This window comes from Lepeophtheirus salmonis, chromosome 14 (genome assembly GCF_016086655.4).
Source record: "Lepeophtheirus salmonis chromosome 14, UVic_Lsal_1.4, whole genome shotgun sequence".
Lineage (NCBI taxonomy): Eukaryota > Metazoa > Arthropoda > Copepoda > Siphonostomatoida > Caligidae > Lepeophtheirus > Lepeophtheirus salmonis.
The window spans coordinates 34,176,085-34,192,659 of record NC_052144.2 but is presented as its reverse complement, the minus strand read 5'-3'; the positions used below and the strand labels follow the sequence as shown (position 1 = coordinate 34,192,659).

Genomic DNA, 16,575 nt, shown 5'->3' with positions numbered 1-16,575 from the left:
TAAGTCAAACAGGATATAGGAAGTATATTATAAATTAAGAATTTACTTTGAAATTTGTGCAAAAATATGATATACACAAGATATTACAATTATATCGCCTTCTTTGGGATAGATAAACACCTCAAAAATGGAGGAAGGTTTAATATTCGAAAATCCCTTTTGTTGTTGTTTTAGCTACTATTGTTTTCGAATATGGTAAGTTGAAAAAAAATATATCATTATAATTTAAGTCAACATCAAATCAGATTTATTTCTGTGAAAAAATATCAATATTCTATAAAAGGACAAATCTCTAATTAGCTATTTTTGGTGTCATCTCTAATTTATTAATATGAATTTCTGAGTATTTTTACCCTTTTAATAGGATTTGAGCCATTTAACCGGTATTCCATCTGAATATAAATTAATTCCTTACAATATGGATGTTGATTTCCAATATATCCATATTTAGAATTATCCATTCCTCAGAAAGTGTAAATTTATTTTAAATTTTGTCACAAAAACCAGTTGGATAAGTAAATAATGAAATTGTGTGCTGAATTTTTCTTGGGTTACTATGGAGATTAAGGAAAATCAGTGATTGTAGGGCTATGTTGATCAAGAATAAGTTCATGGGAGAATCAGGACATAATCTTATCAACAGACTGTTTATGGGACCATCGGAGTAATTAGGGTCATGAAAAAATGTGAGCACTACTGGACACAGATGGATAGGTCATAGGAGTGAATTTCTAATAAAATTCTACAAACCATGAGCTCCAAAAAATCCCAGAAACTTAAATAAATATTTGGATGCATATTTCAGGGGAAGATCTTCAATAAACAGTGTTTTATTGTCAAGAAAAGATTGGAAAGACAAGAACTGAAACAAATGGTATAGGTATACGATCTTAAAATAATAATAAAATAGAACTTAACAGATTATTAATAAAAATGATTGAAATACAAATGTTCGGTCTAGACTGTGCTCCTTCTTTAAAGAAAAAAAATTATTATGTATTGCACATACCCTTTAAATTACTTAAATACCTTTAAAAAAACCTAATACGTGTACTTAGAATTTGAATGAAGTACTTGAACTCATCTTAAGTACATTTAATTTTACTTACCCCCATCTTTGATACCTACTATGAGTTAAAAAAAAATATTTTTTTTTGTTATATTTGCCATTATATATTCAGGAGATACCGAGGGGTCCATTGAAATCTGAACACTTTAAATATTAAACTTCATCAAGATATAATTTATTAATTAATAATAGAATTTCAACAAAATTAGTATGATAAATAGATGTGTGTCGGAGTTTTGTTAATCATTAACGTAGCTGCCCTTAGCAGCAATGATGTGTGGCCTCTCCACCCTCACAAGGCTCTTTCCATCCACTTTTTGATATTTCTTTCTACAAACTGTTGAAAACCCCGACATCTGTTGCATGGACTATTTTCTTTAACTCCTCCGCGTCTACTTTGGCGTTTTTTCCATAGCCTTCCTTCCTATCCAACGTTTCGGACTTACTGATGGCGTAGATAGTGGTCCTAGGGACGCCCAACTGTTTGGAGTGTGCGTGATTGAATTTCGTCAATCACGTTCAAGTGTCATTTTTTCGACTGGTACGAAAGAAAGAAGGCTCAGCTTTATTTTGCTTTGTTACTAATTGCTTATACTTTAATATATAGAAGTATGAATTAATTTCATTAATTATTGAATTAGTAAGTGTTCTGATGTCGATTTACCATCTGGTATGTCTTAATACCAATAAAAGGTAACAAAATCCGATGATGATTTTATATATTTTTATAATTCTGAAACGTTATTATTTTGTGGTTCCATATACTTCACCATTTCTTATTCGTGTTGACTAGACGAAAATCTGCCTCATTCTGATCTATCTCATTAATATTCGAACAAAACAATACTCTAATGTTATTTTATATTCATCCTCAATGAGTATCTATAAATTTATATCTAGTCAAAATAAAGTTAATTAAGTCAATCAAGAGATTTGATCATAAATGTATTTATCACTTATTTATATTTCATTTATAGTTAGAAATGTGAAAAAGAGCAATGACCGAGGATACCTTCAAATTATTGTTGGTTGACAAGCTATATCATATATTTATTTCCGTCAAAACTATTTTTATTATTTATTAGACCTCGTAGAGAACACTTTTATTTAGACGTTAGAAATGAGCTAAAATCCTACCTTAAGGTGTACACATATTTTGAAGGTTTCTGAAAAGAGTAAAGAGGTTAAGGATTTAAATGTTTTCTGTTTTGCCGAGACAAAAACGCATCAAGAAATAAATTCTTTTGTAACTCTTGCGCTTTCAAAATTTAGTTTATCTTGTTATTTCACTCATAGAAAAAAAATAAGATCACATGTATCATAGAGACGCATAAAATGAAACAAATACTATTATAATCCAAAAAAAAAAAAGTCAGCAATTTTAGTAAAATAGTTCAAACGAGATTATAACTTTAATTTTGGTTAAACAATTAGGAGGTCACAGAAACCATTTGTTTTATGTAAAGCTATGTACATTGTATACAAACTCAGGCCTATATTTTTTTAAAAAGGAGAGGGATAATACATAAAGCAGTATAGTAATTTGCTAAATATACTCGCAATCCATATAGATATTTTATAATTTTTGTTAGCCAACTTTTTAATGTAAACGACTTCATGTACTAATATTGCCTGGGACACTTAATTTTATATGCAACTATAAGGTAAATATAAGGACCAATTTCAATGGAATAAATATTTGTACTACAACTTGGATCCATCATAGAACTCAGACCCTGTATGAAGAAGTATGAAATATGTTCCTCATGAAAAAATGTTTCCTGGTCTTTTTCAAAATAAACCATATGTTGATTTTTAGAAAGTGGTGGAATATGATGGATTTGAATTCTTCCTTGATCTTCCAGTGTGGGTTTATCTTCCAATTTTGCATCACATATTAATTAATTATGATAACCCTGCACATTGAACTCAATATTGATCAATATTATACGCAAAAAAAAACAGTTATAGACAATTATATACTTTAGCCCTGAGTTCGGTGAATTGAAAAGAGAAAAAGAAAGAGCTCCACTGTCCTCACTTTAGTTGTTCTTTTACAAACATTGCTGTTAATTATTAATTTGTTCCATATGAAACGGAACCTTTATGTTATAAAGTACGAGTATATCTATTTTTGAGGTAATAAAGGACTTAAGCTCAGTAAACATTTAGAATATGAGCAAATTAAAAAGTATCAATTTCTAAGATATCTTTTAAATAGTAAAAGAAAAGAGAGACACCTACCACCTATTTTTTAACTAATGACAAAATAATATATTTTAAAACATGGTGCAAAAATGCTTGTGCATGGCCGACATAACTCTATTTGCATTTAATACATATACATATATAGGTCAATGAAATGTTTGTGAGTACTAACATCTTCAATATGTATAGAAACAGTTAAGAACGACATACAAGGTATATAAAGCAAAAATTAACCTTACTATCTGGAAATATTGTACCTGAAGCAAGGGCCAATATACAATTAAGGTAACGTCATTGGATGAATAATAAATACTGCATCAATTAGCGTGTTTAGGTCATTTCGTCTAGAAATGTCGGAGAGATAACGCCTAAGGCAACAAGTTTGTAAGTTTACTTTGTAAGTTCGTCCTTCTGAGATATCAAGGATGTTTGGCATTTCTGACTCATCAATTCGAAGAATCAGAACGGATTTGAAGTATAGGAAAATTTCCAATCCACTTCATGGTCTTGTGTGACATTGTATCGGATTGAAACGTCTTACCTCCATATTTCTTACCAATGGGTAGATTTGATTTGGATGGATACATTCAGGTTCTTCAGGACGTTAAAAAGCTCTGAATTTATGGGAATTATCCCAATATTTATTTATATTTGGGCACAAGACGGAGCTCTATGCCATACCAGTAATAAATCCAAAAATGTTGCTCCGACAACTTTGCCAGATTCTAGCCTAAGGAGAAATGGCCGCCATCATCACCAGATTTGAATTGACGGGATTTCCATTTTTGGAGCGACATTAATTTAAAAGCTTCAATTGTCTGGGAATCGGCTTCCGTTGATTCCACCAAAACTATCAGAGCATGCAAAAGCTTCCTACCTCGTCTTGAGGCATGTGTGCCAACAGATGTTAAACCATTTGAATATTGAATCGTTATTATCGTAGTTCTTAATAACTCCAATAAAAATTTGTTATATCGTTTCCAGTTTCCCTGTAATTACAATATGAAACTATTTAAAGCAGATCGAACTTCTTTGCTTATGTACATTAGAAGTGCATTGGTCCGATAAAATCTGTCAATGCTAGATATTTAGTTTGTCTCATAAAAGACATTCCAAAGAACAATTTGAAAACCTTGAGTCTTTGTAAAAGGTCGAATCCTCGTTATCACGAGGAGTAGTTAAATTGAAATTAATTATTAATTAAGTATTTCAAAACTATGCCTGTTTTTTGGCAACTATTAAATTTTCTATATTTATAATAGATTCTTGACTGCCCCCATAAGATATTAAACAGTAGTCTCTGGTATATTTTTAGATAAAACCTTCTTGATAAATTAAGTAAAAAAAATTAAAGTCAACTTCACAATTAAGAGCACAACATAATTTTTAGCACAATTTATTCGATAGATAAAAAAAATTAATTGTATTTTTTTGTCGCCCCCCCGAAAACAAAAGTTGTTCTTTTTTAAATTGAATCTATCCAAATATTGACTACGTATCCTATAATTATTTCAAAAAGATTAAAATTTTGGACATGACTCTCAATTTTAAATTATTATAGACAATTACAATTAATATCGTTTATCTGATATGGACTTACATAATTTTAGACACTTTTATAATTGTTTATCAATTATATTATTATAACAACAATTGATTTTAATTTTGAAACTGATGGAATCATTGAACGTCGTATTCAACCATGTATTTTATGATACTTATTGCCCTTTCTCTACCTGCGCTGTGAACATGAACAAACTACGACCCAGTGTCCAAAATTGCCTTTGATAAATCTGATCATTAGTTGTAATTTATTGAAGACCTCAAAAATCACATTGGTTGTGCTTATCGATTCCTTGAATTAATCCAAGGAATCGATAAGATATAATGACACCGTATAAAATATATTCCTTTCCAAGACGGATTTGAAAGTACGGATAAAATAATGTACAAGAAATTAAAGGGTGATTGTCATGGTTTTTTTCATAATGATGTTGTGTAAACAAACTACAAATGAGTAAAAAAACGTTGATAAGTGGACTGTTGTACATTATTAAGATCAAATACCCACAGTTATAATACTCGTAAATACATAGATATTAAATAAAATGATGGCATCAATTAATAATTTGTAATTAAAATGATTGATGTTGCAGCAGAATATAGTGTAGTGAGACGAATAAATTTGAGTTTGTAGAATCTGATTATTAGGTATGAAAAAAATATGGTTATGAAAAAGGGAGCCTATTTTTTTTTTTTTTTTTTTTTTCTAGAGCTGCTATGATTATTCTTTTATTCTTGAAAGAGTATAAGGATACAATAAGTATAGAGTAACCAGTAGTGCCTGTAAGACGAAGAGTAAATATGAGATTTTGTTGGGGTGCTATAATTGTAAGTCTCTGTTTGACTCAGAGTAGAATTGGGGATGAAAAACGGACTAAATGTGGGCTTTTGTTAATTTTCTTCATTTTCATCATAAAAATAGGGAACCAATCATATTAAAGAATGCCAATTATTCTGATACGCTGAATGGGGGAGGAAAAAAGGTGTATGAGATATGAAAAGTAGGATTTACCATCATGGGGCTTACATACACAAGTAAAGACGAAAGAGTGAGAGACACAGCTAGAAATAGACTAATTCATCTTCTTCTTTGAATAGCGAATATGTGATGTCATCAAGTCAGTCTTTAAACAAAATGATAGATAATGACTTGTGACTCGAGTCATTTTGTACTGACTTGTGACTCCGACCTGACATGAAAGAAATGATTTGCAACTCGAGATTGACTTGAACTGAAATGACTCGTGACTTGAATTCGAGTCGACTTGCCATCAGCTCATCTACAATCATCCGAAGTACCCATCTCAAAATATTTAGAAAGACACTACCACAAGTATTTTCTTGTGTAGCACGTATCAGTTTTGGTGGAGCAAGAAGCCGACTGACTCAATTTACAGAAACTAAGATTTGTAATCTTTCAACAATATCTTCTCATGTAACCCCAACTAAAAATTATTCATTCATTGAAATAGTTAAAGTCATGGGGACATCATGTTGAAACTCAGATTTTATGTTTTCAGAAACTCCCTTCGAAATTTTTTTTGTCTTGTATGTTTAAGATATAAGTTATTAAAATTATCTAAATGTCTACAAGATCAAGAATTAAGTTACTTACAGTAGACATCAGAATTAAAGAGATAGTTCTATAACTGAGTTTGGCAAAATCAAAAGACCTCAGTAGTTTAATATTCTACGCTTATTTAGTTGTTGAGTGTAGTCCTAAAGTAGATGGACCAAATTAAATCATCTTTGTGAAACTGACATTGGATGCAATGAGAAAATAAATTATGTAACACCACTATGACTGTGAATATACATTATGTAATTATTTGGTTTTACGAAATGAGAACAAAATTATAGATACAGAAAAAAATTAACAATAAAGCTTTACTTCACTATTCTAATTGTTAAATATTATTAAATTTCCACCAAAAATGCATCCAGTGTTTATATGACATAATGAACTAAATTGGGGGGTGCCCCAAAAAATTAAAAATTGTAGAGATTTTGGCATCACTCTAATATGTATACAAAAGTTATTATCATTGTTTTTTTCAGAAAAAACAAGGAGCGTATGACAATAAGTTTTATTTTATTGTTGTACGTAAAAAGATATTTTTTCAAATTGATGTACACATATACTATATGATTCATTCAAAAATAATCATATTTTGATTAAGTTTAGTATAAGTAAATATATACAGTGATATCAACTGAGTGCAACAGTGAAACCGTAGCATCCCGAAATAGTCTTATTGAAAACAATAAATTCATTAATCGCCTAAATAAGTAACTATTATGTACGAGTAAAAAATACTACGATTAAATTAATAAAAAACTTAACCTAACTGAATGATAGAAAACCTTAGAGTTGAGCTTAGAATTAATGTATTGAAAGTCTAAATCCTTGCAATTTCAATTTTGAAACGAAACTTACCCACTGTTACTCATTTTAATTTGACAAATTCAGAGACCCAGACTAAGCAATTTTCAACACTGGTTATAAGTGTAAATCCCTTATGTACTTAGACTAGTATGAAGTATCAAAAATAGAGTCCTTACTTTAAGTTGGAGTATTAATTTCCTTCATCTTACAGCCGTTACAAGGCTTTGACTTTTTTTTTTTTTTTTTTAAATATATAATAGTAGACCCCTTATAATTTAAAAAAACTGTAGAGTGGAAAGTTCATGGAATTAGGAATAACGGTGTTATTAATTAAAATCATAAGATCATTTGTATCCATAGATATTGTTGTGTGAGTCCTTATTTAGGACTGAAGACTACAGTCTCTGTCCGGTTCAGTTCTAGATATCACCCCTAAAACTTACATAGTTTGTTCCTTCACTTAACTTTATTTTTCTTTCTTTAATCAGTTCTAGTACTGTCAGTTTTAAAGACCGGCCCTAAGCCTAATAGAAACCAGTCCTAAAACTCTTTGGATTAGACCAAATAAATTAGAACTGGTGTAACACCAACTAATGTTAAACATATGTATATACTATACTTTTACATATTATCTCAATCATATTTGATCGTACATAAATTATTTACTTGATATATAAACTAAATATCAAATGATTAGAATGTGATACAATGGATCCACTTATATTGTTAATACATTTTACGACTGATTAAACCTCAATTATTAAATAATAGCGACATGAATCTTTTATGATTGAAAGCATCAACAACAAGGATCACAATTAGTAGACACACCTGTTTCTCAAATTAAATTTTCTATTACATATATCTTTTATTGACCCTTTCTGTAAATACATGTCAACTACGTATAGGGACAAACATAAATTAGGATAACATGTTATTACAGAAAAGGCTTATAATAATAGAGTTCAGAATCTAGTATAACTTTTCATGAACTCTGACTCCAGATTTACTCATATCATGTTGATTTATTGGAGGCACTGCGGAATTTTTTTTAGGAGGGAGGGAAGAGCTTTATTTACAATTTTGATGGAATTATTTTTCTCTTTTTATCATTAATGCCAAATTAAAAAAAAAAAAATTGTGGAAGAGACAAAAAACTTTTTCATAAAAATGGAAGATTTTATTTTTTATTTTTGGAGGGAGGGATAACATTTGAAGAAATAACTTCTTTTTTTTTGTAAAAAGATAAAAACATTTTTGACATTTAAATTTTTTTAGACCAGAAGAATTCCATAAAGTGGGGTCGGGCAGTCATTGACTTGGATTTGACTTAGAATCGTAAGGATATAAAATCAGAATTTTTGTTTTGCCTCTATTTGTTTGTTACTAACCGTGATTAGTGCAAAGGTTAAAAATATGATCATTATATGAGAGTCAGAGTATGCTGGCATTAAATGTTTGAGAGTTCAAGGTAACGCAAAACACATAAAATACATAATCAACCATAACTTTGTAGCAAATAGAAATATACAACTCAATTTGATTTTAGGTGGAGGTTTTCCACTTTACCGAGTTCCCATTCCAGTTTCCTCCTAAAATTGAAAAGGGAAATTTGCCGAATGGTGATAGTTTTCCCTATTTTGGAAGTTGGAGGCAAATCGTCTCTTCGGAGAAGACCTTGACATTATAGGATACTATTTATATCAACTTTTGTATCTATGGTTTTATATGTGTGTTTGTTTTTATACTTATTTAACACTGTAACCAAAGCACCTTTAAATATCCATCCTGTGTGGCTTGGATATCGAATCTTTATATTACTCTATGTATCTAGTTTTTAATCGGAATATGTCAACTACATATTTTGTAGTTGTTGATTTATTTTATACCAGCGGTAGTATCCGCCATTGAGTGGAGTAATTAGGCGTCGGATAAAAGACAAATTTTGTTTCAATAATATTGAAATCTTCCGTGTTACTCTCCCCTTGTTACTGATCAAGCATAACTACTAAATCCTTATGTAAACTATTATCTGTTCTATCTTCAAAAGGAAAGAACAGATAATAATAGTTGTATGATAAGTACTTTAGTCTCTAGAGCACTAACTAACAAAAACAGTGCACCCTGTGACTTAGTTTCATATATTCAAACATACATAGAGATAAACTTTGCTTCATTAATATAGATTTTATGTAACTTTTGTAGAATTTTATGATACTAATAACAATAAAAAGAAAATAAGATAATTCGATTTTAATGAATATCTTACTCACAAAATCGAACAAGCCACATGTGCAAAAGGAAGGCTTTTCTTATTGTATCTATCACATTCAAAAGAAATTTTCATATTGGTACTAACAGGTGTAAATTTAATTATGATTTTGCTAGAAGTATGATAAATCGCCCCAAAAAAGTTTTTAGGGGGAAATAATGCAATTTTTATTGCTGTGATGCTTAACAAAATATGCCTTCAGAGCATGCTGCACGCTAATGCAAACTTGTAGAAAGTTTATAGTGATATAAATCTTGCTATTTTTTAGCCGGCCTGCTTTTATGAATTGCTAATCTGAAGAAGGAATTTTCTTTCCCTCGGCTGTTGTGATTATTATTTAACTTCCTTTTCTACTAAAATTGATTAATTTGAAAAATATGTTTAAACATTCGTGTATACTTACATAAGAAGAATAATAACCTTGAGGATTTGTTGAGTTATAAATGTAAGTACTTGTTGAACTCCAAGTAGAGTTGAGGATGGACATCAGTCTTAGAGAGTCAAATCAAAAAATTGGCTAAGTATTTAAAGAACTCTCAAAGTTTGAATTTATCTTTTCATGATTTTTGTGGGATGCAAAACAAATTTCATTAATAGAGATTTGAATATTATTTTACATTTCTGAAATGCTGTACTACATATTATTGATCAATAGTTATTGACTCTTATTTCCGTCTTTATGGTTCTTTCAGAGCAGAATATGGCTCTAAGTTGTAAAATATAATAAAAACGTGACTTTTTTTAAAAGACTCTGAAGGCCAAGTCTGGATCTGTTGAAGATTTTGAACCTAATTTTCTTATTTTACTACTAAAAACAACAATATGTAATTAACGTAATTTCCCCCCAAAGTTATACCATAACCTGAATTTTTCAGATTTATTATATGTTAAAGTTATTGAAAAAATAGTTTTATCCGGGCCCTACAAGTAAAAGCCCCCAGTATTAAACTTAGGTTGGTCTATACTATGTTCCTTACTTTCTTTTATTGGTTCTTTTATTGGTTATTGGTTATGAAACCCATTCAGATACTTAAAAAAGGATTATTCTTGCCAATTCTGATGCATTGGTATACCTCTAATTGGTATTTTTTATTACATGTCAAATTCAACAATATTTCAATAGCTGAAAAAATGAATATATTTGCTATTAAATATTATTGTATATATGTATATCTTCAATTTTTTCCTACCTATTTTAAAAGAAACTGAGATTTTGCTTGGGAAAACCATTCAATATCGGAAAATTTAATACATATTAGGAATATAGAATAGAGCATTTTTTCAAGAAGCCCATCCTTCCAATAATAATAATTAATCTGTTGTATACACTATGGAAATAAGATTATATCATGCTGGAATAACATATTTTAAATAACAAAACTAAACTTTGGAGATATATATCAGGCCAACTGTTATTATTTACACATTTTAACATCAAAGTATTGAAGTCTATCGCAGGATCATTGGTGAATTGGAAACAATTTCACTAACTATTAATTATTAATTGAAACCCAAAGAACAAGTTTTAGTCAATGTATCCGCCCTCAGAATTGATGGTGAACTCCAGTTGGTGGAGGAAGCTGCTGCAGACACTTTGAATATATTCAGTGCTCATGGAGGCTTAGGCCTTGTTGACAGAGGTATTCATGGCAAGGGTGATGTTGTGGTGTCTCCTGCAGTCCTTGGACTCCATGTGCACTTAGATAGAATAGTCTAACGGGGTAAGGTCTGGGCTATGCGGCGGCCACAAGTCCTTTGCCCATAACTACATGCTGACCTGGAGCAACCCTTGTGTTTTCTTTGAGTGTGGGTAGGTGCTCCATCTTGTTGGAACCCCAGGGAGCATTGCCAACGATGGATTTGATCAATGCGAGAACTTTAATGTCCAGAATTTTGACGTTCTCATAAGCCTTTAGCCTGTATCCTAAAGGGAAACACACAGGAGTCATACCCTTTCTGTTGGATACAACCAGTCCTAACATCATCACTAAAGATGGGTGTTTGATCGTGAAGCCAAATGGGTATTCTTCTGTTAGATCCCCAAATGCCATTACCCGATCATTCGGCCTGTTGAAGATAGGTCAAATTTAAAGGTATTTTCATCAGAAAAGATCACAATGAGGACACAGGTTTCCTTGATATGGTTCAGGATCTTTTAGCTGATGCAGACTTTTTCATCTTCTGGGCCATGTCAGAAATTGAGGAATTCGGATTTTTTCTTTAAAGCTACTTTTGGTGGTTTGACGGACATGGAGGATTTCTTGCCTACTTTTTGAGAGTGTCTTAGATCCTTCCCAACCTTCAACCACATGGATACATTGTAAATCGTTTTCCATGAGTTCCCAATCTTTTCCCCAATGGTCTAATGGGAATATGCAGTGCGTAGGAGCGCTCCTATTTCAATTCTCTTTTCGTACTGTGTACTCATGGTGGGAACTAGGACAATGTTTTTCTTAGGTATCGACAGCTAATTATCTGTTCTACAATATTACTTATTGGAACATGACTATTAACATCTCAAAATTTGCATAATAAATAACGGTTGGCCAGTTTATATTTTTGATTTTATATTATATTTAAATAACTAAGCTTAAAAAAAGCAGAAGCATAATTGTAAAATAAAATAAAAAAGTTATAACATAAAATTAAAAAATATTTTAAAATAAAAATTGTAGGTAAAATCATTTATAAAAAAATAAATATGTTTCACTTTTAAGAATTTTCCCATTACCATAATTTCATTCTTTATTTGGTTAATGATACTAGAGGAAGGGAGACTTTGTGGCATCTAGCCGAAGGTATTACTGTCTATAACTTTGAAGTGATTGTCTCTACATCCGTTCCCTTGAGATAGTTGGCTCCCGTTGAGACTAACAAATCTCTTGTGGAGAGGAAATCTCCGTATTTTTCTACGACGATTGCATTCACCGCAAAAATTAGAAGGGCGACGAAGGAACACAAGAAAAATAGGTGCTCTGAGATTTCTACAGCCTCCTTACAGAAGGAGCATAAAACAGAATCAGAAGTTGATTTATAAGTTATATAAAATTCCTATACCTGATTAAGTTGAGCTCCGAATTTCGAACATATTCTCTGAACTATTTTAGAAGTAGAGTTCTAGAGCTGCAGCTCTCCGACTGAATTAATATTTCACTCCTTAAAAAATTATTTACCACAGTGGAAACATAGGTTAAAATTAAGGGGTTCATTTGGTCCTATTATGATTTTTGGAAGATATCTTTGATTGGGGTGAGTATGGCTGATTTTTCAAAGTTGACATTGAGGCTGGACTAAATACTAAACTTTTACAGAGCCCTTCCAACTTCACTTAGAGCTTCAAGAAGTTATTTTGTTGTGCCGGCGGTAAATACAAATACATCTTAATCTTCCTAGTTAATACTTAAAGATGGTTAATTGCTATCAAAAATAGTGAAGGAGCTAGTAGATCCCCTTATTTACAGCCCTTCTTTACAGAAAATATACCACTCCCATCTGGGATATCTATCCTGGAGATGGATCGGTCGATCTTGCAATAACCTTGAAATTTTCTCTATCAATCGGCGCTTCATTAAGCCCTTTTACAACGGGGTTATCATATATGAAAGTACTTGTGTTATTCTGGAGTTAAGGACTCTGTTTAAAATTTTGTAAGAAGTATCGAGTAAAGTAATAGGCCTATAACTCTTGATTGACAAGCTACCTTTCCGCTTTTTGGGGATAAGAGGGATAACGCCTGTGTTCATGAAGCTCGGGATGAAACCATTTTCAAAGATTTCAACAAACATAACCTCAAGAACGCTGAAAAGAGAACAAATAAATGTCTTATAGAATTCAAAAGGTAGTTCAGAGGGCCTTTGGGATTTAAATTTCTTTGCATAACCTTTAATATAATTAAATATTTCTTCTTTGGAGATAGTTGTATTCAAAAGTGCAAGTAATTTATAGGGAAGTGTGTCTTCTTTTCCCCTTTTTATCTTTATTCGATTGCAACGTGCCTCATTGCTTACATTGTAAGCATTTATTTTCATCCAAGCAATTGGAGCAATTAAAAAGATTATAGTAATAATAAGAGGGAACTTCGCCAGCTATGGCTTGAGGATCTGATGTAACCTCACCGAAGTAGAGCCTGAGGAATGAAATTCCCTTGATGGCTTGATTGGAATGCTCAATAGGTTTAATTTGTATTTTCCCCATAACATTAGCATCCATGAGCTTGGATGTGCTTTTGATGAGAGCCCCCATTGACTCGTATTCAATTAAGTCATCCAGTTCTTTTGTATGTTCCCTATTTTCTTTAATCCATATAGTACAAAAAGATGATACAAATTTAGAGTACATTTATTGTTGTAAGCTAGAATCTAGTCTTCTACTATGACTATTCCACATATATATTGACTAAAAGCTATTATCAAAGTATCATAAATAAATTAAACGTTTTAATTTAACATAATATTTAGTATTACTAAGGGAGCAGAATACTGAAAATTAGGAATGCATTTTTGTGCGTCATAGAATATATATTCTCCTGTATCATTCTTTTAAATATTCGTCTTCTATAGTCATAAATGAATTATATGTTTATAGCGAATCTAAGCCTCAATCACAATATAAATTGTGACTTTTTTATTTGTTGTACAAGTGTATTGAAATTTTATACTTACAAACATATAGAATAACATATGAGCAATATTTTATTTAAATTAATCATGATAATTCTAAACTTCAAAAGAGATTTCGATTAATGAAAAGGACAATAACTATTCTATGGCATATAATAGAAGTTTAAAAATGATTAGATCAACTGAATTGTTTCATTATTAATGTGTTTTGTTTGAATGATAGTATAATGAGGGGGAGATAAGAACTCTCGATAAAATGTGGAAACCTTTTAAATTAATATTTATATAATTGTTAGCTTTAATCAAGAAATGTGGAATTACGAATTAAATTACTGTGGATAGCTAAGCATAAGGAATAATATATTATGAAAACAAAATTTGTTTGCTTTCTTTATCATTAAAATTTCATTCTAAACATGACTTATAAATGAGTGCTTCTTAATAAACTTTTCTTTTAAAATTTGCTCTTAAGGTCTCAAAATATCCCGTTTGATGTATAAAAAGTACGTCTTAAAAAATTAAAGCAACATCCAGTAATATTTAGTGGTTGCACACAAATTTTAAGGCTTACATATTTTCTGAAATTTTGACATAACTATCAGATTTCCTTATAAATCTTCACACTAAGTAACGATACGGCACTTACAATGAAATACATATTTTTTGAATGATGATCTCATCTTTAAAAAAATCCTACAACTTTCCTCATAAATCAACAGCTTACCTTCAAAAAAAAATGACATCTAGAATGGTCACTTGGTAGAGGGCATAAGCGGTCCCTAAAATCAAATTAATTTTTTTCCAAATTTATAGTCGATTATGCATTTTTGACGTTATGTGTTACCTTGAACTTTATAACTCAAAACAATGGCCTCTTACTGTGACAATATATAATCTTTGTACCAAGTATGATAAAAATAGATCTGTAACTCTAATCCTAATGACTAACAAGCAAAGAGAGGCACACATAGAATCTCCGTTCAACTTACTTGACAGAGGTAATTATAAGAAAGGTTATTTCGTACTACGGATATCAAAATACGACATTTCATTCTAACAATCAAAAAGTATGACAACTTTAGGGTCCGTGATCAACTTCTAAATATTTATTGATCCAGCTCAGACATTATATCCCCAATGTTTGTTTATTTTTATCGAAAGACACATTTTGAGATCTTAGGAGCACCATTTTTTCAAAAAAAGTTTCTTAAGAACCACTATAATATATTACAAGACTTATTTGTACTCTTATTAAAATTTCATGAAAGCACATAAATATCATATGATGTTCTAAAAAAAGTTATATTTCCCTCAAAAGTTACAATTTGATTGTGCATCCAAATATATGAATAATTTGTACAGTACTAATTGAATTCCTAAATTACAGGTTGTTACAACAGTGGACACAATGACAGTTCCATTGACAGAGGTCTTCTTCCCTTCAGTTGTTGTTTGTAATATAAATCAAGTCCGCAAATCCTTTTTTCAAGAGCTTGGAATATATGACAACGAGACGTTTATACGTCAAATATACTTTGACTACATTGAGGGAAAAGCAGAGCACAATTCACCTAAAGACGATACTCAAAAAATTGCCCTCCATGAAAAAATTCTCAAGGAGTACTTGGAAAAAATAAACGAAACGACCGAGGCAGAGAAGTCTATTAATTGGGTTACTCATCAAAAATGTCAAGATATGTTCATCCAGAGTAAGGTACTAAGGCACTTATAAAATTGTATTAATCAATAATGAAGGAATGATGCTTTGATATAGTATTGTGTCGACTCGATCAATTACTAAACCGGCTCAACTTTATGTTCTATTGAGCCACCTTGATTTTTAGCAGTAAACTTTGTCAATATGCGTTTTTTCGTGTTGTCCCTAATGATTTTTTTTAATCAATCCCAATTTATAAAGAAAATCATCTTCTTATAACGTTTTTATAAGGAATTTCGCGATTTCTCAATTTACTAATTAATATTACCTCATTATTGCTTATAAAGAAAAGCATAATTTAAAAAATCCCCAAAATAGTACATGAGAAGTAGATAAGGAATATAAAAATGAAAATATTTCATTGTGTAGATAATAAATGGGGAGTAGACATGCGTAGGTGCTTAATTTTTATCTTCATGCTCGTTTTTAACTAATTGACTCGACTAAATCGACCCAAGTCCACACAATACAATTGCAGAACCATATGCATATATATAATTTATTTACAAAATATTATTGTTTTTGAAGTGGAATGGAACGAAAACATACCGCTTTGAAATAGATAGAGACTTTGGAACTGACTATGGAATTTGCTGTTGGTACACGCCACAACTCAACTTTACAGAAATTATTAAGCATCAGCACGAAAACAATTTATCTGAGCCAGACTGGGGCTATTGGTTTACTAATATAGCAAAAGTAAGTATTCTAAAAAGTAGGATTTGTTTTAAATAAAACAAG

General features: G+C 30.7%; 1 protein-coding gene across 2 annotated transcripts in view; it reads left to right on the top strand.

Moving 5' to 3' along the window:
* The window catches only part of LOC121129821 (sodium channel protein Nach), a 162,919-nt gene that overhangs the window by 142,868 nt on the left and 3,476 nt on the right, over positions 1–16,575 (top strand). For both annotated transcript variants that reach the window (XM_040725541.2, XM_071893449.1), the window contains 2 exons: positions 15,505–15,831; positions 16,363–16,533. In XM_040725541.2, the coding sequence (XP_040581475.1) occupies positions 15,505–15,831; positions 16,363–16,533 (498 nt within the window). The remainder of the gene's footprint in view (positions 1–15,504; positions 15,832–16,362; positions 16,534–16,575) is intronic.